Source organism: Podarcis gaigeae (genome assembly GCF_964106915.1).
Source record: "Podarcis gaigeae genome assembly, chromosome: 12".
Classification (NCBI taxonomy): Eukaryota; Metazoa; Chordata; class Lepidosauria; order Squamata; family Lacertidae; genus Podarcis; species Podarcis gaigeae.
The window spans coordinates 25,573,708-25,586,181 of NC_139688.1; the positions used below are offsets into that span (position 1 = coordinate 25,573,708).

The window sequence follows — 12,474 nt, forward strand, 5'->3', positions numbered from 1 at the left end:
TTGTAGTTTCCAGGTCACCTTCAAAGGTAGCCCCACATAGAGCGCATTGCAGTAGTCCAAGCAGGAGATAACTAGAGCATGCCCCACTCTGGCAAGACAGTCTGCGGGCAAGTAGGGTCTCAGCCTGCGTACCAGATGGAGGTGATAAACAGTTGCCCTGGATACAGAACTGACCTGCGCCTCCATGGACAGCTGTGAGTCCAGAATGACTCCCAGGCTGCACACCTGGTCCTTCAGCGGCACAGTTACCCCATTCAGGACCATTCAAAGTCTTCGCTATCCCTCCCTGGAATCAGACAACTGACAGTGGAGCAGCATGGGAGACCTGCTCTAATCTATACCTTCAGGGATTCCTTTCCAGGGACCATTGGATCGTTAGTTACTTGGCTACAATCCTATATGCTCCTAACCTTCCAAATAAGTAGGCAAAAAACAGAACCTTCCTGAGGAGGTCCACTCAGAAATAAATTCAAGTGAGTTCCATGGGACTTTCTCTCACAGACTTACCTCTGAGGATTGCTCTGTCTCTTCTGAACTTATTTGAAATATTGGGGAATAGTATATTTAGAATGGTGGGAGTACAAGTTTTGAGATGTAGCACTGCAGCAGTTATCCTGGAATATAACCAAATAGCATGAACCTGCAGCTTCCTGTTTTCTGTTTCTAGGTTTCGATTATAAATTCTACGGATTTGACCTTTATTCAGAATTTCACCGGTGAACAGGTAATAAATTTCAACCATTCAGCATATCAGCATTTCCAAACAGGGAATACTATGCTGCCCAATGAGTTGCAGCTCAAATTTAAGCAACACTATTTGGACATCCAGGACTGTTTGTTCAGCATCCATCCAGATTTGCTTGCACAAAGTTTGCTTGGAGGCTGATTTTGCCTGGTCTTTATGGAGCGTTTGTGGGGGTGTTATATGACAATGAGCACCCATCCTGAATTGATTGTGGGGTGTTCATATACTTTTCCATTAATCACGCATTCACTCCACACTTTTCAATGCACTTCTTCATCACCTTCCTAACTGCAAAATGCCTGCCTCTTCTTTAAAGGGGATTTGTTGGCAGGAAGGGAGCTGAACACTTTAATCCACTTTAATTGCACCAACCTAAATCTCCCAGGATGTGCTTAAATCTTTCCCGCAAAACTCTGGCAGTCTGGCGGGATCCTTTGCAATATGATTTGGGATATGATGGGATTTTGCCAGCTGCAAATACAGAATTTAAAGGGATACTTGATGTAAAAATGCTCTTTATTTGCAGATGGCATCTTACTTTGGATACACGGTTGCAGTGTCAGATGTTAACAATGATGGGTAAGTTGCTAAAGACAAAAAAGGATTCATTCTGTCCTCCATCTTCTTTTCCTGTCCTGTTTAATTTAGGGTTTTCAAGTGGGTCCAAGCCACTTAATCCAAAACGCTCCCTCTGAAGTCCATGAGACTATTCCAGGACCACCCTGGACTAAGCGCCTTGAGGGAGATTGTAGCTTAGCTATTTATATTCAGTTAGAATTAGACTCCTAAATCTTTTCATCCTTCCTCCTAAACTTTCCAGCAGTAGTAGATATCACAGGTTATGATTTCATACTTCTAAAAAATAATATTAACCTGCTCAAAAGCCAAAATAAATAAATCTCTTAGTCTTTCTTTCATGGGGTTTCATTCCTTGGTTCTATGGTTTTCTCAGCTTTGCGGAAAGGTATTTTTCTAATAAGCTCTTTTGTAGACAACCATGTACTTGAGTGTTGCAGGGATGCATTTGTCTTTTGCCTAGCTAGCACATCTGTTAAACTGCAATGATTCGACCTTGTTTTTAAGTACATAGCCTGCTCACCAGAGGCGACCAGGAATGTCATGCAGGTGAATCCATGGAATTTATGTAGGAGAGAGAGGGGGCTGGAGAGTAGGGATGGGCCACATTGTCTCTGCTGCGTGCCAAACATAGACACCAAATGTGCTGCCAGAGGAGAGTTGGAGTTCTCAGTCCAACACCCAAGAGGCTAGTAATTTTTTTGTAGGCTAGTAATTTTTGTTTGCTTAGATTTACAAGGCTGCCACTGGAAAACCATCCCATTCCACCCCACACTGTGATTGCATCAGTTTGGAACGGGTACCACATGCACTGTGGCTGCATGAGAGACTGGGCATCTATCTGCTAAGGCCTGTGGCACCATTGATGACAAGAAACACTTTCTTTCCTGCCATACCTGCACCATTTTAAGCACTATAATATGCATTGTTATTAATTTACTGTGTAGGTGTTTGAGTGCTTCCAGTTATATCTCCCCAGTAGATGCGTTCCTAGGCAGAACAGCTCAAAAGGGGGTGGGATGAATGAGAATGGAAGGCAGAGGGGCTGCCAAATCCAAAGCCCTGCCAGGCTCATGCTGGTAGGGCAGAAGGCGTAAGCTGGGTGCTCCTCCTTTTGAAATGGAAGCTGGTGCATTGCAGTGAGTGGGACACTGCTCCACCTGCCTCAGCCCACTCTCAGCCAGCGCAGCCCACCTGTTTGCTCTCTTACTTACATCCAGCCCAGGCTGGCAGCTTCTCCTCCGTCTCAGTGTTGTCACCATCAAACTCAGCAGAGAGGAAAGTGAGAGTAAAACCAATGTCTCTTCCTGCCATCTGACTCTCGTTCCACCTACTGTTGGCCTCTTTGCCTTCCGCCCTACCAGTCCCAGTGGGCAACAGCCCCTACTGCCTCGCTTTAATATTGGACCGGTATTTTCTTTTATGGATTATTCCTCCTGTTGGTCCCAATGGGAGGGAAATTCTGTATGCCAGCTGCAGGACTTGATTACTCTTCCTCTCTATTGGGGTGTGTGTGTGTGTGTGTGTGAAGGGATCTCACCCTTCATGGGCAGAGGGGGGAGAATCGCCTCTGAGACGCCCTCCTAGGTACCACAGGGTTGTGCCTTCAGCCTCAACATTGGGGGACAGAGAACAGTAAAGAAACATAGCCGGACTTTTAAGTTTTAGCAGATTTTCTTTTTCAGCAAAATCAATTGCTCTCCCCTTGCAGCTCAGCTCAAGCTACCTAGTATTCTTGCTTCTGCCACTGCAGCTGCTGGTTTAGACAGTTCTTCCCAAATCTTCTTTAAATCTGTAGAAATGCTCAGGAACGGTAGTTCGACGAGTTTGGCTAAGAGCAACCAAGGAAGGGAACACTGTTAGAGATCTGTAAGGAATTATCACACAGCTGGAGGTGGGAGTGGGTGGAAAACGAAAGGTCTGAGACAAGGACGAGGCGAAAATATTTTGCTTCAGACCTTTGTGTCTGTCTACCCGTGTTTGTCTACCCACTTCAAACTGAGAAAGGTTCTGGACTGAGTTTTGGTTGGTGGGAGTGTATAAAGTCATCTAGCTCAGCATTGTCTACCCCAGGGTGGGGAAGCCATTCTCAGCCTGAGGGCCACATTCTCACACAGGCAATCTACCAGGGGCTGCAGGCCAGTAGGGGGTGGGAGCAGATGCGAAAGTGGGCAGAGCCACGGGTGTGACTTTTGCCTTTTGTGAAGCCTGGCAGAAGTGGCTGCACCTCTTTCCACCCCCCTTCCAAGCCAACAAAAACATGGCCATGGCGCAAGGACACATTCCAGTCAAGTAAAAGCACTCTAGGAGAGGGTGGTCTCTGAGGAGAATCCTGAGGGCCAAACAGAAAGGACTAGATTAGCGGTTCTCAACCTGTGGGTCCCCAGATGTTGTTGACTACAACTCCCATCATCATTGAGCTTTGGCCTTGCTAGCTAGGGGTGATGGGAGTTGTAGTTCAACAACATCTGGGGACCCACAAGTTGAGAAAGGCTAGACTAGATGGTCACATTTGGTCCCCAGGCCTAGGGGGGCCTAGCCCTGGTAGTCAACCTTCCCTAGCCCTGGTAGTCAACCTTCCCTAGCCCTGGTAGTCAACCTTCCCTAGCCCTGGTAGTCAACCTTCTTAGGCCATGGGCTCATCTGGAATGATGAGAGACTGCTGTGGGAACCTCCTGTTCTAGTTGCTTTTCTCCCCCCACAGGTCACTGATGGGCAGATGTTGGTGACCCCCATCAGTTCCTCTTCAGGGTTTTCAGATAGGAGCCTTTACTTGCCCTCTCTGAAGGCGCCAAGGGTTGAGTCTTGGACCTTTGGCATGTGAAGCAAGCGCTTTACCCACTGAGCAGGGTCCTAGTGTTCTCTAAATAGATGCTTACCTGTATCTGAAACAAACAGTGCCAGTTGGGGAGCGATTTAGGTGCATGAGATTTCGTGGCACGGGAGAGAATTATTTGCTTTGGGTTAAACCGTGCGCCTAATAAAAATACATTAGCGATCTTTTATTTGCACTATATCAAAGCTTCAAATACTAAGGCCCTAACCTCTTGACACCACTCCGTGCTCCCGCTGTTAACTGCCCAGCGGCACACCAAAGGAATTGCATAAAATTTCAGCAGGTGGTCAGCTTGCGCTCTTGAATGCTGTTCTGTTAAGAAGGAAGCAGCCATGCCTCTCCTCTGGGAAGGCATGGAAGCAAACAAATTGCTCGATCCAGCACCGTGGCGCAGCCAGGAAATCAGTAAAACACTGTTGTGGCTCAGACGATTCTCTCACCACTGAACGGGATCACAGCCTAGTGCCTCATTCCTCTTGCTGCTTTAGCTTGAGTTTGGCCCAACCAATGAAACTATTTATAACTGAAGACAAGCAGAAACGTTCTTCATTTAAAAAAAAAAAATCTACAGCAAACAGATGTTTTAAAACATACAACTCCCCACACACTGTTTGAATGCTGGAGGAGGGGGAATGGAGAAGCAGGAAGGGGAGAGAGAGAGAGAGAGAGAACAAATAGAAGTGAAATTGACATCATTGTTTTTGTTTGTTTTTCCAAATTGGGACACGGAGGGATGGGACAGGAAATATCTTGAGCGGTGACAAGAACAGCCTGATAAATATTGAGTCCTTGCGTTGAAGCATGGTCTCATCAGACCAAAGGAGATGATGCCAATGCAAGTGGGACCGTGCAGGGTTCTACCCCCCCCCCAATACTGGTGCTGCAGGGTCATTCACGCTGCATCCCTCTCAACCCCTGTGCAGTCCAGATGTTTTGCATATGGGACTTTGAGAGGCCATGTTAGGGCAGGGCTGTGCAGGAGGCCTAATGCAAAATCCAAATGGCTGCCACGGATTTCCTACAATTGTGGCACCTAGCACAAGGCAGTTGTTGGTGTTTTATTGGATGTGCTAGGCAGGGCAAGGTGAGGTGACACCCTCAAGCAGCAGGAGTCACGGGGGCAGCAAATCCAGCCCACGACTATTGTCATAGTGGTAGCAACTGCTGTGGCGTGTTCCTTGGGGCTGAAGCTGCCACCTTCTCAGCAGCCCCTCTCAAGCCACCTCTACAGCAGTCTCTTGGTGAATTGGCAAAGCTGCTGTTTTCTTTCTACTCCCCTCCTTGTAAATTACATCCCCTGATGTAAATTTTTATTCCTTCCCTTGTTCCTGGCGTAGATCTCCACTCAACCCTTCTTCCCTAGCAAGGGGTGGGAGTTTGCGGTTTGCCTCAGGCGCCAAAATGTCTTGGGCTGGCCCTGGTGATGTACCTGGTGATTTCAGTATCAAATCTGAGCACCATGGGGGGCAAATATTTGCTGCCAGTGGACTGGTTTGGTTGTAAATGGTAAACAACAGGTCAATGTTGGCAGTTCCCTCTTCTCCACCACTGCCAGAAGCAAAAGATTGGAAACTTTCATTCCCACTTCCAACTATTTGAACTTTAGCATTATATCTGAACCTTGCTTTCAACTATGATACACTAAAACAAGGCAACCATGAATACAGTTTGAAGTTGGCTTGTTCCAGAAAACTGTAGTTAAGACCAGCTATGTTTGCCTGGTGCGGACATGATGCTGAACTGCACTACTTAAAAATGAAAGCCAAAGCTTATGGTCATCTTCAGAGGAGGAGAAGGCAGGGGGAACTGATAAGCCTGAGGTTGATTCACATAATGCTAAACCATAGTTTAGTGTTCCTTCTTAACTATAGGGCTAGAAATATTCAGGCTCGTGGGGGGGGGGGGCTGTAGGTTCCACAACTGGCTCTTAGTGAAACTGTAGCTTCCAATTTTGGTTATGAGGACTGCAGTGATGAGAACTCTAGAGAAAACTCTGGCCCAACACACAGTCCTCTTCCCTGGTTCCCTTGGACATTGACCTAAAGTAGTGTATTTCATGTGCCAGGGTGGGGAACCTGTGGTCCCCCCTAGATGCTGTACATGCCGTCTGCGATTGTCGTTGGAGTCCAGCAACATTTAGAGGGCACCAGATTGGGGAAGGCCAGCTGAAAGCATAAGAGTCATTAATTTTTAAAGCGAGGAGGATTCCTCTGAATTTTGCACTGACCATTCTGCTTGTTTTCCTCTCTCCAGGTTGGATGACATCCTCGTTGGTGCTCCTCTCTTTATGGAGCGTGAATTTGAGAGCAACCCTAAGGAGGTTGGGCAGGTGTATCTCTACCTCCAAGAGAGTGCCTTGTACTTCAGAGAACCGCAGGTGCTGTCTGGCACTGAGGTGTTCGGCAGATTTGGCAATTCAATCGCACATCTCGGAGATCTAAACCAGGATGGATTTAATGGTACTACACAAAGTATTCTTTAGAGGTTATGCACAGATTGCTCAAGACAGTTGAAGAAGGGAATGGCTCAATTGCAAAGGCAGTTTGCTTTGCAGTGGCCAAAATAATGAATGTGATTTATATGTTTGTACTGAGCCAGGTGTTCTTAAGAGCGGGAGACTACACCCCCCCAAAAAAGCTAAATGTGTGATGACTAGGGATGTGTGATAAATTTGATTCAGGTGGGTTCTGAAAATAGACATCTCAAGTGTCAAAAGCCAGGGTAAATAAAGAAAGCAAAAAGCTACCTTTTTAGGATATTGCCTTCATTTCCAAGGTGGCTTAGAACATAATCAATATATTCTAAATTACTAAAATTGCAGTAATGAGACAAAACAAGAGCATTAAAAATAGCTGTGGCATATAAGAAGAGTTAAATCAGAGGCCTCTCTGATCTTCACTCCCGTGAGGAATTAAAGCAGCCCTCTCTATAAGCATTCCCACCTCTCTGTTCTTTTTCAGACATTGCAATAGGAGCACCATTTGCTGGAGAAGACAGAAGGGGGAAAGTCCTCATTTTCAATGGAGCTAATAATGGGTTAAATCCTAACCCTTCCCAGGTTCTCCGCGGTATGTGGGCCTCCCAGTCGATGCCTGCGGGATTTGGTTTTACACTAAGAGGAGACTCCGACATAGACAAGAATGATTACCCAGGTAAGGTTCTTCCACACGGGAGAGAAGGGATTTCATCCCCTTCCACCTCTGGAAAATGCATCATTTTCTTTTTGGAAAGGCCGAGGTCAAAATCCCAAACAGGGCTGTGCTTTTGTGTGCGGATCTCACTTTGCTTCTCTAAGAATTTGGAGTTGGACAGAACAAATACTCCCTTTCCTGTTGTGAGAAATCACCAGAAATGCGAGAAGGACTGAAATAGATACATTAACATAAAACACCTGAATTGTTAAAAAAAGACGGAAATGAAGAAGGGGGGAGCGTGTAACCCTTCAGTTCCCTGTCAGAAAGCATGGATGAAAAAAGTTGCTTCTCTGAACTTTGGATGGCTTCCTTCTCATTTTGGAAAGTTATTAAAATAAAATAAAAACAGGAGCATAGGAAGCTGCCTTATATGGAGTCAGACCATCGGTCCATATTGCACAGTACTATACTGACTGGCAAGAGCTCTCTGGGACTTCAGGTAGGTGTCTTTTCCCAGCCCTACCTGGAGACGCCAGGGCTTGAACCTGGGACCTTTTGCATGCAAAGCAGATTCTTTACCACTGAGCTACAGCACTTCCTGGATCCTAATTGTGAAAATCCCCAAGATAACAAAACAGATAACGAAATTGTCACTGTAGAACAGAACAAAGGCACCAGAAATAGCAGATATGATATTTCCCCTCTCCTGTTGGATCCTCTTGGTATACCTAAGGAGGGGGTGGTTCCTTTTGTCTGTTTGGAGGTTGTTTAAATATGGTTTGCCTAGTTTCGAGTGAAGAGGGTCTCACTTGCTGCGAATTCCCTCGAAGGATTGGGGTTAAGGGGATGAACTAAGAGCCAAAAGTTTCCTGAGCTATGAACTCACAGGATGGCTTTAGGCAAACATCTGTCTTTCAGCCCAAGCAAGGGAAACAATAGCCCCTCTGGTTACCTTGCCAGGTTATTCTAAGGATTACTAAGAGGATATGTAAAGCGCTTTGAGCACTTAGAGGAGAAGCATTATTTAAATATTGGACGTATTTTTAAAAAATGTTATTCGAAACAGGAAGAGGTGAGAGGTCTTCCTGGTTCCAGATATTCCTTCGTTGCTCGCTTGCCTGGATCTTTCTTCTTTAATTAGTTTGGTTTCGAATGTTTTCCCTCAACGATTAATATTTTACTGATGTCATCTGGTATTTATCAACAACTGCTTCACTATAGGAGCTCTCCCGCTTTATTTCTGAAGTGGAGCTTATCCAGTTTGGGGCAGCGTTCCAACACCATCTGTAGCCTAAATGCACAACATCATTTTAATTTGATTTTCTCCCATTTCACCCCTCCCCCCCCCAACTCCTCTGGGATGAAGGATAAGGCAAACCGCAGCATTTCTTTTTCTTGGGGTCTGAGAAGGTCCTCTGCGTTTGTAACACAACCCACACAGTAGACTTGCTGTAGTGCAAGCCTTAGGATTGTTTTGCTGGCATAAGCCCCATTGTAATTAATGGGACAATGCTGGACGAACATCCTGAAATATCTTCTGCCACTGTGCTCTGTTAACCTACTGTACTAATGTTTTCGGATAGTTTATGTTCTGTGACTGTTTCACTGATTATTCCCCCCCCTCCCTCCCTTTGTTTGCCTTAATCCAGCTGGCTGGGCTTGTAGCTTTGTGTTCTCATTTGCCTCGCCTTTGAAAACAGGGAGAAAATGAGGATCAAAATGTGTGGTGTTTTTATTCCCCTTTGGGGTTTTTCAGTGCTACAAAGGCTTAATCTTCCTCACCCCTTACTTGGGAAACAAGTTCCACAGAACTAGAGAAGACTTGGGCCAAACCACACGGGAGATCGGTTGGATGTTCCTTTATTTGGTAGATTTTTCTCCCGGTTTTTCAGAGAATTCTCCTCACAAAGCAGCAAACATCACACACGACAGCAGTCTAAAACCATATAAAATGTTAAGCTCTGAAACACCCCAAAAGCCTCAAAATTAGGCAGCATGTGGAAGCAGCAACCCACACAGCCCAGCCCAGAATGAAGCAGCCCAAAATACTCCATAGAAGAGGCAGAGAACAGGTGTCCTGCTTGAAAAAGGATTGGGGTGGAGCTTGACTGATGTTACTAGGAAGCAAATTTCATAGAACTGGGGTCATCACTGAGAAGGCCCTGCTCTATGTGACCACCACTAACATTGCCCTCACAGGTGTACACAGAAACAGGGCCTCTGATGCAGGTCTATGAGGTGGTGTGGGTGAAGTTGGTTCTTCAGTCAAACTGGCAAACAGTCCAGCTGCCACAGTATAAGTCTAATATGATCCAATCTCCTGACACCCTTTGGCTATCCTGACTTCTTCTTTTTAAGCTGCTCTGGAGGGGGGAGGTATTGAACTGGAGCACCAACTTTTCTCCAGCTGAAATATTCCATCCCAATAAAGTGCTGTAAGCACAAATGTGGCGATGAGCATTGCTGCTGTGTTATTTTCCCACCAAGGCTAATAGTGGTTAACGGGAAGAGAAACTTTGGTCGTAGAAAGAGTTAGATATTAAAAAACCTCTCCCTCAGTGCCACTGGCAAAAACTGCGGGTGACCGATATCATCTTTGAAGAGGCAGTTCCCCCTTTGCTCTCAAGCACAAATGAATGCTTCTTCTTCTTCTTCTTCTTCTTCTTCTTCTTCTTATTATTATTATTATTATTATTATTATACCGCCCTACAACCGTAGGTCTCAGGGGGGTTCACGCTATGGCATGTATCTTTCACCTAAACACAAGTATTCCTCTCTTCTTTAGTAGAATATTTACTTTTTTCCAAGTTGATGCAGATTTAATTCCTTTTAAAGTATGTCAGTTGCCTGAGATTCTTTAGTCAAAATGCACCGTCTGAGCTAAGGTGGCCAGGAAAAGAGCCTTCTTAGTGGTAGCACCTCCCAACTGATGCTGACATTGTTATCTTTTTGTCACCAGGGAAATACATTTTTCTATTCCCGGACATATTACTCTGTTGCCATCTCCTAATGAAGCAGGGTGTTGTTGTTGCTTTAATGATGTTATATGTTATTTGTATATTATTTTGGTTTTGTAAACTATTCAGAAGTTTTGATAATGGGTGGTATAAAGTCTTTTAAATAAATAAGTGAATGAGCAGGCAAGAGACCTCATTTTAAAATTTAGCCAAAGCACCTTAATGCCCTTTCCAGTCTTAACGCTAGATACGCTAGTGGGGGGGAAAGAAAACTGCCAATATGTCCCAGTTAAAAATATGCTGTTGGCTCAAAATGTACCTGTTTGTGCCAGCAAAAATGAAAAACATGAGCTGAAGACAGCAGCCTTAAAAATATTTTGAAACCTAATATCTGAGGCCGTGTTTGAATCTGAAAAACATAAGTGGGTATATTTGTCAGAATTAACAGAGATAACTGGGCTTAGCGGGAAATTTGTTTTCCTTCACTTTAATATTTAACATCAAAGTCCGCATTGAAAATTATCTTGAGGCAAAGTCCAAGGTCAAGTATTCCAATGAGAGAATGGTTGGCTGGGCTCATGGAAGTTGTCATCCAACGCATTTAGAGGACACCAGGTTGTTGAAGGTTGAATTAGAATATATCCATATTTTTAGAAAACCTAACTGGGCTCTGTATCAGATTTTTGGTGAACTGCTAAAATAATAAACATGGCACAGAGAATATAAATACCTAAATGATTAATCATAACAGCATCCATTTTGGCTATTGTAGAGCATTAGTTAAACATGTCGAGCTAATTTCTGAATATAGACCAATTGCTTGTGAGACCTTTTTCCTACTTTTCAGAGATGGAATGTGTCTGTAGCTGTTACATTGCTGATGCAAATTTAAGCAGCAAATGAACCTTTTGAAAAATAATAATCTGGCTCGTCAGCTTTGTTGGCTTAGATAGTATATACAATATTCACTCTTTGGAGAAACACACAAACATTTCTGACCAGAATTCCTTATATTTATTTACTGGGATGTTTATCATGCTCTTTCCTTAAAGATTGTTAAACCATTTAATGACAGAAATAAAAAGTAAGGTCGTACCACCTCACCTTGCCTGCAATGTGTGTGAATACTCGCCATGTAAAGCCTTCTTGCTGATAAAAATGCCCTGTGGTGGCTGTTGAAGGATCTACGTAGTTCAAGGCAAGGGAAAAAACCAGGGCAGCGTGACTAGTCACCACCTCAGTTGTTCATCTAAGCAGGCTGGTTCCAGATGATGATAATGGTTTGGCATTAGCCAAGGCCCTAGATATTGGGGAGAGGCTCAGCCCTGCCACTCCACCATTCTCCGTTTACATAGAGCACCCAAGGGGGTCAGAGGAAACCCAAGAGAATTCTGTGCTTTCATGCCCCACTTCTTCCAAGCTATGGCATCCAGCTGAAGATGTCTTGTGAGAGCCAATGTGGCGTAGTAGTTAGAGTGTCAAGCTAGGAGCTTGGAGACCAGAGTTCAAATCCCCTCTCAACCATGAAGCTCACTGGGTGACAGTCACCGTTTCTCAGCCTAACCTACCTTATAGGTCCAGTTACAGATAGGTAGCCGTGTTGGTCTGCCTTAGTCAAAACAAAACAAAATCCTTCCAGTAGCACCTTAAAGACCAACTAAGTTAGTTCTTGGTATGAGCTTTCGTGTGCATGCACACTTCTTCAGATACCATTATCTTGAAGAAGATATCTGAAGAAGATATCTGAAGAAGTGTGCATGCACACGAAAGCTCATACCAAGAACTAACTTAGTTGGTCTTTAAGGTGCTACTGGAAGGAATTTTTTTTTGTTTCTACCTTATAGGGTTGTTGTAAAATGGAGAAGGGGAGGGCCTGCCTGAGGGAAAGGTGGGATAGAATCATCATCATCCTGGAATTTGTTCTCTGTCACACACACAAACATCAGAAGCTACCTTATGCTGAGTGAGGAAAACAGTCCATCTAGCTCAGGATTGTCTACACTGACTGACAGCAGCTCTCCAGTCTTTCCCAGCTGTCCGTCATGAAAAGTCCTCCCCCTTCCTTCGGTAACTTCACAGATAAGAATTAACAAGCAGTTGATATATTTATAGTCCTTTTATTATGGCATCGTGTTGCAAGCACAGATATACAGCTCTCTACAAGGAGGGCAGTTGCCTACTCTAAACTCTCCTTCCGACTTCCACAGCAAGAAGGGTGCCAACCA

General features: G+C 44.7%; 1 protein-coding gene across 3 annotated transcripts in view; it reads left to right on the forward strand.

Annotated features, from left to right (window-relative positions):
• Positions 1–12,474, forward strand: part of ITGA8 (integrin subunit alpha 8) — a 116,384-nt gene that overhangs the window by 35,179 nt on the left and 68,731 nt on the right. For all 3 annotated transcript variants that reach the window (XM_083704684.1, XM_083704685.1, XM_083704686.1), the window contains exons 10-13: positions 668–724; positions 1,272–1,324; positions 6,411–6,616; positions 7,118–7,309. In XM_083704684.1, the coding sequence (XP_083560810.1) occupies positions 668–724; positions 1,272–1,324; positions 6,411–6,616; positions 7,118–7,309 (508 nt within the window). The remainder of the gene's footprint in view (positions 1–667; positions 725–1,271; positions 1,325–6,410; positions 6,617–7,117; positions 7,310–12,474) is intronic.